The sequence below is a fragment of the Vitis riparia genome, chromosome 6 (genome assembly GCF_004353265.1).
Source record: "Vitis riparia cultivar Riparia Gloire de Montpellier isolate 1030 chromosome 6, EGFV_Vit.rip_1.0, whole genome shotgun sequence".
Classification (NCBI taxonomy): Eukaryota; Viridiplantae; Streptophyta; class Magnoliopsida; order Vitales; family Vitaceae; genus Vitis; species Vitis riparia.
The window spans coordinates 5,660,053-5,677,257 of NC_048436.1; the positions used below are offsets into that span (position 1 = coordinate 5,660,053).

A 17,205-nucleotide genomic window follows, 5' to 3' on the forward strand; every position below is an offset into this window, starting at 1 on the left:
TAGTATAGCCTTGCATATATTTTCTATAATTAAATTGGTCATTCACAAATATATTTTTTGAAATTTTCTTTCAAAGTTTGTCTTGTTTTTTGATTTCTTATCAATAATGAAGAATTTATTTGTGAGGATAATAATAAAATAAATTAGTGCATAGTTTCAATTATGATTTATAGTTTTAATGAAAAAGAAATTTAGGAATGAGAGTTTCAAGTTATGTGAGCATAAAATCAAAACATGATAATAAAAAATAATATAAATCTAGTTCTATGGACAACAAAAAGATAGTTGAATGAAGATTGAAGTGGTACCTTTGAATAACATATGTTTATAACGCATGAAAGAAATTTAAGATGATTAATATATATAGATATATCATGAGTAATATATAGAAGCTAAGTTAATGTGCAACTCATGAAAACTAAGAAGTGAAATGCCTTATTATATCTCATTCAAGGGTACAATATGTTATTTAATTATTTTCAATCCATATGCCCTCACAGTTTTCTCTCATGTGTATTGCCTATGATTCATCCATAGCATCAAATGATTCAAATTCTGGCATTGAACTTATAAAGGGGTGATGTTCCATGCAATTATCGGTGAAGTCATCTAGTCCTTCTATGTTCTTGAAATCTTTTGGAGGAATTGAGAGAACTATTGACCATTTAGGATCAAGTTGATCTTCAACATAGAAGATTTGCTTGGCTTGTGATACTAAAATAAATGGATCCAATTTGTGACCTATTTTGGAGAAGTCAACTAATGTGAACCTGAGTTCATCAACTTTTATACCATTCTTGTTGTCAACCTAATCACACTTGAAAATTAGAATTGTGAACATGTTGTAATCAAGATTCCATATCTCATTAATGACCCCATAAAAGCAAAGTTCACCACAAACTAGGTTATTATCCTTAGAACTGGCAATTTGCATAGTCCTTGCTAAAATGCTAACACCACTATTTTGGGTGATACATGTCATATCGCGTTTCTTAATATGGTAACGACACTCATTAACAATATATCCAGGATATTTGACTACCTGGAGAGTAGGGCCATGTGCTAACCACCTAAGTGTGTCGGGAATATCTTGCCCACTATGGATAGCCTCTTCAACCTATGTATAATCAAAACATATTGGAAACTTGTGATGTTTTCAACATATTGAAAAATTTTCTAAAAACTAAGAGATTACCTTTTCTTTAAGCCAATATGTAAAACAACTCATATGTTCTTCTTGCAACCAAATTTGTCTATTAGATTGTCGAGGGTATTGAGACCTCAACCAATTCATGTGTTCCCTATGACGTTAAAGACAAGGAATGCAAACTTAGGATTTCATCATTATGTTATGAAATTATAAAAAGATAAAGGTATGTTTTTCTTACTCTGTGTATGGTTGGACGATAGTTGTATTCTCTAATAGATAATGATGTGCTTGTAACCACGATTTATGATCAATGATGGTAAAACGACCACCAATTATAGGTTTACCAAATTTGTTGTCATAATTGTTACTTTTGGAATTCCAATTACATGAGTCCCTAATAAATATTCAGTACAAAATTCAATAGCTTTTTCTGCTAAATAGCACTTAGTAATGCATCATTCAGGCCAATTATGATTGCAAACAATTCTTTAAGAACTTTCATATACCTCCCAAATGGGTAGATCCACCTAAAGTAAACTGAACCACATAGTCACACCTCCCTTATCAAATGCACTGCTAGATGAAGCATAATATCAAAAAATGAAGGTGAAAAATACTTTTCAAGTAAGCACAGCGTGACCACTAACTCATTGTGTACTTCATCCAATTTTGGCACATCAACCATTTTTGTACATAATTGATTGAAGAAGATACACAATCTTGATATAGTATATCTCACATGCTTTAGCAAAACAAAACGTAATGCCACTAGCAATAGTTGTTGCATAAGTGCATGGTAGTCATGGGATCTTAAACCAAATAACTTCAATTCCTCTAAGAAGACAAGATTTATAAAATTTGAGCAATACCCTTCAGGGACCTTCAAATTAGACAATGTTTGACAAACTAATTTTTTGTCATATATGTTTGGATAGTGAATAACATGCAGGGGGAAGATAGGTCCGCTTCAAGTCAACTCTTGGGAAAAGTTCAGACCTTAAACCCATTTCAACTAGGTCAAGTTGAGCATTAAGTCCATCTTTTTTTTTCCTGGGATGTTAAACAAAGTACCAATAATACTCTCACAGACATTCTTTTCGATGTGCATAACATCCAAGTTGTGAAGGATATGAAGATATTTCCAATATTCTAACTCAAAAAATATAGACTTTTTTTTTCCAACAATTTGTGTTCACATCAGTTCAAGAGATTTTATCTTCATTTTCCCCCAAGAAATAGGAATGAGATCAACTTTTTCAAGTATTTCTTCTCCACTCAAAATTTTATGAGGAATTCTAAAATCTTGTTCACCATTGAATGCCTTCTTTTGTCTCCAATAGGGATGGTTACGTGGAAGAAATCGTCGATGACCCATATACAAGTTCTTCCTACCATACTTGAATCTTTGGGACTATGTTCCTTCTCCACATATTGGACATGCATAATATCCTTTCACGGTGCAATTGGCCAAGTTTCCATATGTAGGGAAATAATTGATTGTCCATAAAATGATGACCTTTAAAGTAAAAACCTCAAGCAAATGTGCATCATAAGTCTCAACTTTTTTTCCCCACAAAGTTTTAAGGTCATCTACCAATGGACTCAAGTAAACATCTATATTTTTACCAGGTTGTCGTGGTCCTGAGATCAATAATGATAGCATCATAAACTTCTTTTTCATGCACAACCAAGGAGGAAGGTTGTATATGATCAGTATAACAGGCCAACAACTATGTTTACTGCTTATAGACTTATGAAGATTTGTACCATCTGTTGAGAGTGCTAGTCTAAGGTTCTCGGTTCAAAAGCAAAATCAAGCCACATATGGTCAACTAGTTTCCACGCTGAGGAGTCTGATGGGTGGCATAGTTTACCGTCATATTCTTTATCCTTGGCATGCCACATAAGATGTTTAGCGGTTTTTGAGGATTGGAACATCCTTTTGAATCTAGGGATTGGTGGGAAATACCACAAAACCTTTGAAGGAAGCCCCTTCTTAATCTTTTTCCCCTCATTGTTTATCTTCCACCTTGACTTTCCACAAGTTAGGCATGCAATAGCATCTTTATACTGGTTTCTATACCAAATACAATCATTAGAACATGCATGAATTTTTTGATATTCCATCCCAAGTGCACTGAAAGTCTTTTTAGCTTCATACATGGACAATGACATCTCATTATTCAATGGCAACATATCTCCAAGCAATTGAAGCAATTTTGAGAATCCTTTGTCTGACCAACCATAACATGCTTTTAAGTCGTAAAGTTTTACCAATGCTGACAACTTTGTGTATTTCATGCATCCAAGATATAAAGGTTTTTCTGTGTCTTCAAGTAACCTTCCAAACACTTAGGGATCATTCATACAATTAACTTGTACAACATTAACCATATCTATTGTGTCAACAACATCATTATACTTGCATTTGTCATAATGTTGTTGTGAGACATTTGAAAATCCTCCACTGGGTCCATTTTCTCCATGCCAATACCATACTCGATAACTGAGATCTATTCCATTAAAGAACAAATGCTCTGTAATGACTTGAAGAGTTTGACATAACAGATTTGCACAACGTAAGCATGGGCATTTTATAGGGGAATGGTTGATTGAATGTGCTAATGCAAAATTGATAAAGTTTTCAACTCTTTCATCATACTCAACTGACCTTCTATCTTTTGACATCCAATCTCAAGACAAGAGAACTGAAAAACTTGTTAATATTAAGAATAAAAAAAGTTAAGTAAGTACATCTTTCTTCAACATAATATTGGATATATTTAAATAACTAAATGTAGCTTATATAGGCAAGAACAAAACTTAATATGCATTAGTACACAAAATAGTTGTAAAAAGTTTGTGAAAAAATATACATTAGTATTATGCAATAAAACTATGGAACAAAATAGAATACATAAGTATACAAAACATTTGTGAAAAGTTTGTCAAATAACTAATATGTTTAATTAAACAAGCTTCAAAAGCATAGTATATAGGAAAAAAGTTTTTAAAATATAGAAAGATTTAATTACCTTTACAAGGTAATTTTATCTTCCTTACAATTGATACAATATAAGAGCATGCAATAAATAAATTTATGCTTACACTTTCAATAACTTCTTTGATAATGACTTGCTTACTATTCGAACCTGTTACAAGAATAATATATTATCAATATAAAATGTTATAGATTTAACTTTTATTTTTTTTTTTACTAAAAATGAGACATATCCATGATCAACTATCAAGTCATATTTTCAATAATACATTGTAACTTTTCAACAAAATTTGGGTTGAAGAAATTTAATACAAGAATAATCCAAATAAAAAAATGATTGTATAGTATGATTAAATGGAATAGATTAGACAAACCCAAATTACCCTCCTAAATTAGACATAAATATATATATGGCCTCCGTAAATTAAAAAATTCTTGACGTGAACACAATTGATAGCAATAGCCTTCTCACAATAAAATTATCTTCCTTTTTGTTATTTAAAAAGTAAAGAAAGGAGTTCATGGCCCCACACCTTAATATTAAAAAAGAAAAAAAAATTGGAAACTAGGAGACTTGCAAAAGTCAAGGTTTAGTCAACATGATGCCATGTATCTCAACCAACTTGGAGACTTGCAAATGGTGTGTCTTTTATTATTTTTTACCATAGATACAACCCACCCAAACTATTCATACCGTGTCCACTCCTTTGATCTATAGAATAATAATTTATTTTTAAGTCAAATACATGCCCAGTTTTCTATCAAATGTTTCCAAATATATTTTCTAAATTAAAAAATTATTTTAATGTTAGAAAACCATTTTTGCTCTAAATAAGTTTTTAAGAATAATTTTCAAACATGATTTTATTATTTGAGCTATAGAATAGAAATTTGTTTTTAAGTCAAATACATGCCCAATTTTCTATCAAATAATTTCAAATATATTTTCTCAGTTAAAAAATTATTTTTATGTTAGAAAACTATTTTTGCTCTAAATAAGTTTTTAAAAATAATTTTCAAACATGATTTTATTCTTTGATCTATAGAATAGAAATTTATTTTTAACTCAAATACATGCCTAGATTATCAAATTGGGATTGGTTCATGACATTTTCTCACAAAATAATCTCATCAAGATGTACACAAAATATGGGTTGTTGGCTAATGGGGCTTAAGTTGTCTTATTTTGAGTTGGATATCACTTCATTGGAAAGCTTAAAAGAGAGAGCTATTAGGTTTAATATATTAGGCTTAATGGAGAGGATGAAGAACACGTGGCAATGCATCTTAACAAAAATTTGTGTCTCTCATTCTCCTTAGAAAAACATTAAAAAAAAAAAAAAAAAACATATTTTCCGTTTTTGTTTTTTAACTCATACTTTTTTCCTTTTTTTTTACTCGTTTTTGGGGAGAGAGTTAGTGGATTTAATATGTTGGGTTTAATGGAGGATAAAGATCATGTGGCAGCACTGCATCTCAACGAAATTCTATATCTCTCATTCCCATTTAGATTCACACAAAAAAAATCATTTTTCCCTCTCTCTCTCTCGTTTTAGGGAAAGGAAGGGATGAAGATTATATGACAGTATATCTCAATAGAATTTTGTACCTGTCATTCTCACATAAATACATATTAAAAATCATTCATTTTTTCTTATTTTTCACTTATTTTTAAGAAGTGGGTCATGTGTTTGGTTCATATTAAAAAATCAATTAATCTACAAGTTTCTTCGTCTATGCTAGAAGTTTAAACCTAAGTTTTTCTTTCCTATAACTCAAGAAAACGCAATTCACAAAAACCATAATACAAAGATGCTGAAACAATCAATATAATGATATTAATAAAAGAAAAAAATATGATAGATCGAAGAGAATTTGGATTACCTGGGAGTCCACAAAGTGGAAAATGTCGATTATAAGTGTGTTGACTATAGGTAAGAGAAAAGGTAAAAGAAGATTATGGTTTTATATATAAGGTTTGTATACTGAGATTTTTTGGATTGTGGGTAGCATGTGGAAACAATGGGCTTTTTATACATTATCCCTCATTATTAATTATAAAAGTGGGCTCATTTAAGTTTTAATACTTAAAAATTTTTATTTTATATGATGTTACTTCCCAAAAAATGACATTATAAATATAAAACTAACATAATCTAACTACCTCAATTGAAGAATTTTTATATGATGTATCACCTTTATTAATTATAAACCTTATGGTGTCATTATTTTAAAAATGACATCATAAATTATTTTTGTAGTAGTGTTGTGCTTACCTTTTGATCTACATTGCATGATGATCATTTCCTAGCCAGCAAATAACTTGATCAATCATCAGATTATGATCCTTCCATAATTTGCAGGAGTTGATGCTTGCAGGCGTCGATAGTCCATCAAATGCAATTGAGTAGGCAATGATCAAGCAACCAGGGATTTTGAGCAAAGCAGTGAAGAAATTGATGGAGTGGTTGGAAAGGATAGACAAGTTCAGGAATCCGACTAGTGTTGCTGGGTACTCTATCCCCAAAGGCAGTCATGTCCTTCTGAGCCGTCTGGGGCTGGGCCGGAACCCTAGAATCTGGGAAGAACCGCTAAATTTCAATCCAGAGCGGCATCTGAATGCTAGTACAGTTCAAGGAGTGGAGTTGAACGAGCCAAACCTTCGCTTCATTTCCTTCAGTACTGGAAGGCGTGGGTGTGCAGGGATGTTAGCAAGGCTCCTTCAAGGCTTTACTTGGAGTCCGCCACCGGGCCAAAAGGAGATTGATTTCTCAGAGTCGAGAAATGATCTCTCTCTCTTGCAAAACCTCTGCATGCCCTAGCAAAACCAAGTCTGCGTTCATCATTATACCCACTTCATTAATGAAATAATCGATTAAAAGGATTAAATATTCCCCATATTTGCAAATTTATCACTTTCATATTTTTGTTTGAAAAATAATCGATTTTTTATCTAAATATTTTTAATTATTTTAAATATTTACAATATATTTAAAAAATAATAAAGACATTTTTATCAAAACGATATCAAAATATAATAAAGGATTAGATTTTTAAAATTGGTTTATAATGAACTTTTTGATCAAATAAATTTTCATTAATTAAATTGAAAACAAGACACAAATTAACAAAAACAAATCATAAATATTTTTTTGATTGAAACTTGAGATATAAGAAAACAACTAATAATATGCATACTAAACTAAATATTTTAAGAAAATAGTATAAATTAATGCTTGTAATTTATAAAATTAAAAGTACTAAATACTTTTTATAAAACAAAATTGTATAAGTTTTAATTAACACTTAAAAAAATACAAAATGAGCATATTTTAAAATTGCAAATAACTTAATTTATATATTATATAATGAAATTACAACTAATTACATATTTTGAAAAAGGAAAGTATTAATAAATTTATTATATCATAAAATAACAAACTTATATTATTTCTTTTTTTCTTTTTTCTTTTGCCAAAATAGTCATTGAAGGTACTTGTCATTGGATTACTCGATTACAATTATTGGATACAAAATGATGGTCATGTGGTTATGTGGTAGAGTTGGCATCGTACCAAAATGATGGACCAAGGGTGCTGAGGTCCCTGGTCCCCCTTTCATGACAATGGCTCGTTCGTGTCATGAATTATTAGATTTGAAGGGGGTTAACATTAGCCAATCCCATTCTGCAGCACAAGAAGTGAAAAGATGGAGATGGCTCTGACCATATATTTTTGAAGGATCCAAATATAATCAATCAAACAAAAAGAATCACTTTATTCTTTAATAAGACATGACATAAACAACCATGAGGACACACATGCACATATATAATATAATATAAGAAATTCTTTTATACTTTCAGATACTAAGAAAAAAAAAACAAAATAACTCAAAATATTAAAAAAGAAGTGTTCTCACATGATCAAAATTATAAATAGTTTTGGCTTGTAGATTTTTTTAAAATCCTAAAAATCAGATTTTGATAATTGTCTAACTTTTTTTTTTCTTTTTTTTTTATTGGAAATGGTTATTAAAATACAATTATAACTATGAGAGCTACAATTAAAAATTCCTCTCAAAAATGATAATTTGCCTAACAATCAAAATATTACTAAATATGATAATATATACTTTTAAATAAGTATAAGCAAATTGATTACAATTAAATTAAGAAAAAGACAACTTATTGACATTAAAAAAAAAAAAAGTTTTATATCAAATGGTGGTTAATTCAACACAGCATAATAATGAAACATAAATCAGACACTCTAAGTTCACATGCAAAAAAAAAGATAGATATCTAAATGGTGGTTAATTTCAACACAGCCATATATATCATGATAACTATTGGATTCAAGGTCAGCCACCCACTCTAAGTTCACATGCCAAAAATAAAAGGATAGATATCTAAATGGTGGTTATGTGGTAGAGTTGGCATCGTACCAAAATGATGGACCAAGGGTGCTGAGGTCCCTGGTCCCCCTTTCATGACAATGGCTCGTTCGTGTCATGAATAATTAGATTTGAAGGGAGTTAACATTAGCCAATCCCATTCTGCAGCACAAGAAGTGAAAAGATGGAGATGGCTCTGACCATATATTTTTGAAGGATCCAAATATAATCAATCACTACATAGGACAAAAATACCCCTACTATTTACTGATTTGGAAGACAAAAAAACAAAAACTATAACCAAATCGAGCCTAAATCAATAGATTATGCATAGATGCATATGGCTTGGTGGTAGAATGAAACGACCATCTTTGAGCTAATACATCTTATACTAAGCCACAGGAAACTAAAACAACATCCCAAAATATTTTCTACTTAACTGCATCCATGCCATATAGCAGCGAGGCCTGGGTTTTGGTCTGAGCGGTTTGAGCTCAGACTGCATACGCACTCTGGTGAAGCCTTGGTGTCACCATGGCCGAAAGAGAAACTGCCTTCTGCAGTGCAAGCCCGAAAGCTTCGTCCATGTTGATCTCAACTCCATCCGGCATTTTCCAGTCAAATGAATGTACCAACGTCCCTAAAATGTACTCAACCAGCACTATTCCCATTCTAGTGCCAGCGCAAATCCTTCGTCCAGCCCCAAACGGGATCAACTCAAAATCATTTCCACGAGGATCAATTTTTTCATTTCTTCCACTTAAAAACCTTTCTGGCCTGAATTCTTCCGGGCTTTCCCAGACATCAGGGTCTCGCCCAATTGCCCATATGTTCACGCTAAGTCTAGTGTTCTCTGGGATGTAGTAGCCGTTCACTTCACATGCTTGGGTTGAGACACGAGGAAGGTTCAATGGGGTGGATGGGTGCTTCCGGAAGCTTTCCTTGCATATGGCTTGTAGGTATGGAAGTTTTGGCAAGTCAGACTCCACGAGCCGCCGGCTCCTTCCAATCACTTGATCCATTTCTTCGTGAGCACGCTTGAGGATGCTCGGGTTTTTCAACATCTCAGCCAGAGACCACTCGATTACGCTCGATGAAGTGTCTGTTCCTGCAGTAAATAAATTCTAGCCAAGGAAACAAAAATATGTTCACATACTTGAAATTTATGTAATCAAACGCTATTGAAATTGAGATCCATCATTTTTTGCATTAGCCCCAGCAAAAGTTCAAGTTCAAGGAAGCTGGTTGAAAAATCATGTAAACCGATTTTATAAAATAGAGAGAAGTGTGTTTTGGTGCAGAAGGTCTGATCAGAGAACCAATCATTTTTCACAATTTTCTTGTGCCATGCAGCTGAGCATATGAAAACAACCATGCAAGTGGAAAAAGAAAAAAATAGTCCAAAAATAAAGAATAGTGATGTGCCCCTAGAATGGCTACCTGATAAAAACGTACATATCTAAAAGCAATAAAAGTGCTGTTTCCGGAAAGAAAATATCGGAAAACAAAATTAAAGACGAGCTTTAACTCTGCATACCAGGAGGAGTGCTTTAATGTTGGTAATAGTGAGCTTCTCCCCTGTAGAATTTTCTTGGTTTGCCATGATTACGTCCAGAAAATCTGGGTTTCCCTTCCGCTCATGGGCTGACGCCGTGTGCTCCTCCATCATCTTTGTTAATAACCGGTCGAACTTCCTATGTAAATGCTTCATCCCCCGCTGGATCCCTTGGATGTCCAGCCATGCGATGGACGGAATAAAATCGCCAATATTGAAGTACCCAGCACTGGTCATGAGCTCCACCACCATGTCCTTGAACTCATTTGACTCCGACCCTTTTGTTTCAAACACCCGGCGGCTTAGAATCACTTGACCTATCATGTTGGCCATGGAAAAAGTTAACATCTCCGGCACCACCACCGGCTCCGCTCGCTGGCTCAACTCAAGCATGGCTCGAAGCATGTGGCCTAGCTCAACAGCTCGGACCTGAGACCAGTCCTCAAGAGCCTTCCCACCAAGCATGTGTAAGTTGCTTAGCTTTCTCAGTAGCTTCCACCTTGCCCCATAATCCGCAAAAACCATGTCTTGGGCATGATAGGCCAAGAGTGTGGCACCGGCATTAGGCGGGCGGTTAGAGAAATTAATGTCTAGCGTTTTTAGGAAAGCCCGAGCCGCCCGGGGAGTTGAGGCCACCACCATGCTGTTAGTGCCCATTTTCAAGAACATGACAGGCCCGTATCTTTTGGCCATCTTTGCTAATGCAACATGAGGCATGTTACCTAGAAGAGGAAGAGCGCCGAGGAGCGGCCACCCTTTGGGGCCAGGGGGGAGCTTCCGGGAAGGTTTGGGAAGGAGAGAACGAATGAAGAAGCGGGTGATGAAGAAGAGCAGAGTTGCTGCAGCAAACTCAAGCAAGAGGCTTGTATCTATGGCCATGGCTTAGTGAGTATAGGATAGTGAATGTGGCTATGAAAATTGAGCTAGGTTTGTGGAAATATATAAGGCATGAGGCCATGGGTTTGGTAGATGAGCGAAGGTTTGTTAGTCACGTGTCAGCACTGGGTGTGCTTGTGGAGAGCCAGGTCATGACGATGGTAGGAGAAGTCTTATCTCATATCACCTTTAATAAGTTGGGAGGATGGCCCAGGGCGCGGCTGCCCATCTCCTATATTGAAAATAATAAGAACCAACTAATGGGATAGATTTGTTTCCATAAGCCTGTATTCCAACTGACCTTCAACTCCTAATACTATTCTAACTAATTACAGAATAGTAATGATGCCAACTAATTACAGAATCAGCCAAATTGATACTTGAAATAGAAAATGGCATGTAAAAAAAATGGATTACTTTTTCAGAAAAAGCATGGGAAGGATTAGATTTCCGATTTTGAGGATTATTTCATCCATTTTAACCAAATATTTCTAATAATAATTATTATTATTGGAAATTGAAAAGTTGATTTTTTTCCTCTTTCACGTAAAATTTGCTTATGTTATAAAATCCCATGGATACATTATAAAGTTAAAAGAAAATGGGGGTTTTATTCACTAATTTTTTTTAAAAAAAAAAACTTTAATTTTTATAAATCAATTTTATCTTTATCAATTTAAAAATATTTTAAAATACATGTACTTTTTTATAACTCAAATAATTATTTTCTAAATACCATTTTACTTGATAATATTGAATAAATAATCCAAAATTAATTGATCGATTTAATTTGATAAAAGCATTGTACAAATAAATATATTATAAATTTTTATTATAAGATGCAAATCATTGTGAAAAAATTATTCAAATCTTCAAGTTATAAATAAAATCTTTTTTTATCCTTTAATTAATAATAATTTTATATTCTATATTATATAAACACCATCTTCTTATTTTTCAAAAAAATTGAATAAAAAATTCGTTAGTTAAAATCAACAATAAAAAAAAAAAATACAATTAAAACTAAAATATATAAAAAGTAAATACAATTAAAACAAAAAAATTAAAATTTTAAAAATAAATTTTGATTCTCATTGTATTTTCAACTCTTTCTCGATATCTATATTTTCTACCAACATGTGTTTAACTAATGAAAGTTAATATTTTATTTTTATATTTTATATTTTATAGTTTTTTTTAGTTTTAATTGTATTTTTAATTTTAATTTTTTTTTATTAGTCTCAAATTAGTTTTCACAATAAAAAAATTATTAATTGATATTATTATAAAGATGTTATTTCAAGAAATAATTATTTGAGTTATGAAAAAGTATATATATTTTAAAATATTTTTAAATTAATAAAAATAAAACTAATTTATAATCTAGAGTTCTTTTATATATATATATATATATATATTCTCCTTAAATTAGTGAGTCAAAACCCAATTTTCATTTATAAATTAAATTTCCCTACATTTGTTTGGTGTGAAGAGAAACCTAGAAAGAAAATCATATTAATTTCATTAGTTTTTCATTTCAACATTTGGTTGTTCATAATAGTTGAATGAGAATGTTCCATTCATTATTTAACTCCCTAAATTTCACACACACACACAGACGTATACATATATATACATATATATTTATATATATATATAATAATTATGTACCTAGTTTAATTATTATAAGTGCTCTTTTTACTCACTATTTCTTTTCTTTATTTTATTCTAATATTATTTTATTGATTTTTTAACTTTTATTCTCCCATCGATGCTGTCTTCCAACTTATCTATTTTACTTTTTATTCTCTCCTCACATGGCCGCCATGATGCATGATTACCTTTTTAGAAAGGCAAATCAGAATTTTGAGGAGGAAATCAAAATATTTAAAGAGAAAAATCAATTTTTTAGAGAAAAATCCATTTCTTCGTGAGCACGCTTGAGGATGCTCGGGTTTTTCAACATCTCAGCCAGAGACCACTCGATTACGCTCGATGAAGTGTCTGTTCCTGCAGTAAATAAATTCTAGCCAAGGAAACAAAAATATGTTCACATACTTGAAATTTATGTAATCAAACGCAACAGAAAAATTGAGATCCATGCATTAGCCCTAGCAAAAGTTCAAGTTCGAAAAATCATGTAAATCATAAATGTTCTTGATTTTATAAAATAGAGAGAAGTGTGTTTTGGTGCAGAAGGTCTGATCAGAGAACCAATCATTTTTCACAATTTTCCTGTGCCATGCAGCTGAGCATATGAAAACAACCATGCAAGTGGAAAAAGACAAAAAAAAATCCAAATAAAGAACAGTGATGTGCCCCTAAAATGGCTACCTGATAAAAACGTACATATCTAAAAGCAATAAAAGTGCTGTTTCAGGAAAGAAAATATCGGAAAACAAAATTAAAGACGAGCTTTAACTATGCATACCAGGAGGAGTGCTTTAATGTTGGTAATAGTGAGCTTCTCCCCTGTAGAATTTTCTTGGTTTGCCATGATTACGTCCAGAAAATCTGGGTTTCCCTTCCGCTCATGGGCTGACGCCGTGTGCTCCTCCATCATCTTTGTTAATAACCGATCGAACTTCCTATGTAAATGCTTCATCCCGTGCTGGATCCCTTGGATGTCCAGCCATGCGATGGACGGAATAAAATCGCCAATATTGAAGTACCCAGCAGTGGTCATGAGCTCCACCACCATGTCCTTGAACTCATTTGACTCCGACCCTTTTGTTTCAAACACCCGGCGGCTTAGAATCACTTGACCTATCATGTTGGCCATGGAAAAAGTTAACATCTCCGGCACCACCACCGGCTCCGCTCGCTGGCTCAACTCAAGCATGGCTCGAAGCATGTGGCCTAGCTCAACAGCTCGGACCTGAGACCAGTCCTCAAGAGCCTTCCCACCAAGCATGTGTAAGTTGCTTAGCTTTCTCAGTAGCTTCCACCTTGCCCCATAATCCGCAAAAACCATGTCTTGGGCATGATAGGCCAAGAGTGTGGCACCGGCATTAGGCGGGCGGTTAGAGAAATTAATGTCTAGCGTTTTAAGGAAAGCCCGAGCCGCCCCGGGAGTTGAGGCCACCACCATGCTGTTAGTGCCCTTGTCACTGTCTTATCTCTTATTACCTTTAATAAGTTGGGAGGATGGCCTCCAGACAAAAGGGACGGGCTGCCCATCTCCTATTTATTATTATATTGAAAATAATGAACCTACTAATCGGATAGATTTGTTTCCATAAGCCTGTATTCCAACTGACGTTCAACTCCTAATACTATTCTAATGAAGGGTTAAGAACAAATGGATATAGTAATGATACCAACTAATCTCATAATCAGCCAAATTGGATAATAATAATAATTATTAAGGGAAATTGAAAAGTTGATTTTTCCTCTTTCTCAAAAAAAAAAAAATGCTTATATTATAAAATCCCATAAATATATTATAAATTAGAAAAAGTGGGTTTTTACTCACTAATTTAAATATATATATATATATATATATATATATATATAATATATATATATATAATTGAACAAAAAATTTATTAGTTTACATCAACAATAAAATAAAAAATAAATAAAAATTAAAAATATAATTACAACTAAAATACATAAAAATTAAATACAATTAAAATAAAAAACATAAAATTTTAACAATAAAATATTAACTCTTATTTTATTTCCAACTCTTTCTCTATATCTATATTTTCTACTGACGTGTTTTACTAAATGAAAAATTATTGTTTTATTTTTATATTTTTAATTTTAAAGTTTTAAATGTCTTTTCAGTTTTAAAATTTTCTTATTTTATTAATCTCAAATCGTTCTCACAATAAAAAATTATTAACTAGTGTTATTAACATAACAAGTAAAACTAGCATTTGAGGAATGACTATTTGAGTTATGAAAAAATATATGTATTTTAAAATATTTTTAAATGAATAAAAATAAAACTGATATATAAAATTTGAAGATCTTTTTTTCTATATTATTTTAATTTAGTGAATCAAAACCTAATTTTCCTTTATAAACTTCCTTACATTTGTTTGGTGCCAAGAGAAATCTAACCATAGAAAGAAAATCATATTAATTTCATTAGTTTTTCCTTTCAATGTTTGGTTGTTTATATATACATTAATTGCGACCACATCCCGAATTTATTTTTCAGTTGATTTCAATTATTGTATCTCTAAAACATTTTAGTTCTCGAGTGATTTTAATCATCATAATCATGTCCCTAATTTTTAATTCTAAGGTGATTTTATTTATTGTGAGCATGTTCCTAATTTTTACTCTTTAAGTGATTTCAATAATTGCAATTACATCCTTATCTTATAATCTCCTAATGTTAGCTGCTGATCAATCAATTTTGTTTTCATTATTGTGATGTATAATTGTTGTTGTTGAATTTTGGTGGACTGAAGGACATTCTAAGATAGTTGTTGATTTTTGGTTGTAAGGGAAAAGATAAGGGAGCCGAGAATGGGGGTTGGAGATTCTTCCTACCTTTTGGGGTGGCTTGTAACCACCGCATGTCCCATTATTCCATTTAACCGGTACAATTAAGGAAAGGCCAATTTTGTCCCTTTTTTTCATACCATAATAATGTTTTTATTATTAAAAAAATCTTATCATAAGGTCAATTTTGTCCTATTTTTCCTGCCATAATAATTTTTTATTATTAAAAAAATCTTATCATCAAATATATCTGCCAATCCAAATTCACTTCATTAACTTTATTACTATTTATTCTTATTAAGTTAACTCATGATAATAATTCATGCAACTTTATTGATATTTTCTAAATTAATTCTATTTTAGTTAACTCATCGTAACAATGGTTTTTTATTCATAACTTTTTGTACTTAGAAAAACCTCTTCCAAAAAAGTTTATTGTTGTATAAGTAAAAAAATAACCTCTCATTCCATATTCCTCTCATGTTTTTAAGTTCTTACTATTCATATTGTTATAACTTTTTTAGTTGAAAATCCTAAGTACCCTTTCAGTCTCTTAATTAACACTTATCCATAAAAGTTCTTAAACTTTCAATAGACATCTATAAAAAATCCTTAATAACTAAAAATTCTATCTCTTTAGATTCTGTATTCAACGATATGAAAAATAAAGGTTATGTTTTCCCCTCGTTCATATTAAGAGCTTTTGATGGATTAAGGACTGTTCAAATTCTTTGTTTTCCTCTTATTAAGGTGTTAAGGATTTTTTTATTCTGATGAATACGTTAAGGGTTTTTAGTTCTATGTTTTCCTATTTTCCTCTCATAAAGGTCTGTTAAGGGTTTTGTTTTCCTCTCATAAAAGGATTTTACGATTCTCTCCATTAAGCAATATTGCATTGAGTTTTGATCGGGTTGATGTTGTGGATTGATTAAAGATTGTATCATGTTTAGAATTTATTGCATTTCATTTAGATCAGATTGATGTTGTGGAAAGATTAAAGAATGTATTTGTAGATTCTAAAATTTGTTCAAATTTTATTTTTACATTAATTTTTAGTCCAATTTTACTCTTAAAATTAAATCCCAATTACATATAATATTTTTGACACACTCATCATTTAAATATTAATTTTTATTATTTTATATATTATTTATGATTATTATTATTATTATGTTTTTTTTCTCTTTCTTTTATCTCTCCTCTCTCTCCCATACCTTCCCCAACAACCTCGCCCACTCTCTCTCACCTATACCACCCCATTCCTAAGACTACTGGCCCTCTCATTTTCTCCTCATTTTTTCTTTTTTTCTTTTATTTTTTTTCTTCTTTAAGCTACTTTGGGAGCATTCTGGAGAAGGTTGAAACATTAATGCTAATTGGAGTCCAATCTTTGAAGACTTGTATAGGTTAGAGCTAGATTTTAGGATATTTGTGTGACCAATGTGTTTTCTCTTTGCTTAGCTTGATAGGATTTTTGGATAAACCCACACCGTTCACTGTGCACCTTAGATTACCACTAAGTGTTGAGAGATGTAAGAGTCTTCATCATTAGGAAACCCTCTAGGATATGAGATAGTGCATGTGTGGAGGTGATGACCACATTGCATGGAATCACTCCCGTATCTTTCAAGACGTGTAGGAGGTTGCGTACCATCGGAGGGTATGATCGCTTTTGCTAGGGATCTTTTAAAGTCCACTCAATTTTTCTTTTTAGAGCTGCCTTGACCTTGTAGGTTGAGCCTTACACTACAAGAAAAAAGCCTTTCG

At 31.9% G+C, this 17,205-nt stretch overlaps 2 protein-coding genes and 1 pseudogene across 2 annotated transcripts; 1 reads left to right on the forward strand and 2 right to left on the reverse strand.

The window, feature by feature from the left end:
* The first annotated feature begins 4,758 nt into the window (after positions 1-4,758).
* LOC117916342 lies at positions 4,759-7,014 on the forward strand (annotated as a pseudogene).
* Positions 7,015-8,723: 1,709 nt separating this feature from the next.
* Positions 8,724-11,015, reverse strand: LOC117916516 (flavonoid 3',5'-hydroxylase 2-like). The gene is made up of 2 exons (XM_034832591.1): positions 10,084-11,015; positions 8,724-9,670 (listed from the first exon to the last, which is right to left on the reverse strand). The coding sequence occupies exons 1-2, from the start codon at positions 10,978-10,980 to the stop codon at positions 9,041-9,043; spliced, it is 1,527 nt and encodes a 508-aa protein (XP_034688482.1). The 5' UTR covers positions 10,981-11,015; the 3' UTR covers positions 8,724-9,040.
* A 1,841-nt stretch (positions 11,016-12,856) lies between these two features.
* LOC117916518 (flavonoid 3',5'-hydroxylase-like) lies at positions 12,857-14,075 on the reverse strand. Its single transcript, XM_034832593.1, has 2 exons — positions 13,409-14,075; positions 12,857-13,003 (listed from the first exon to the last, which is right to left on the reverse strand). Exons 1-2 carry the CDS (start codon positions 14,066-14,068, stop codon positions 12,878-12,880), a joined length of 786 nt encoding a protein of 261 aa, XP_034688484.1. The 5' UTR covers positions 14,069-14,075; the 3' UTR covers positions 12,857-12,877.
* Between the last annotated feature and the right edge of the window lie 3,130 nt (positions 14,076-17,205).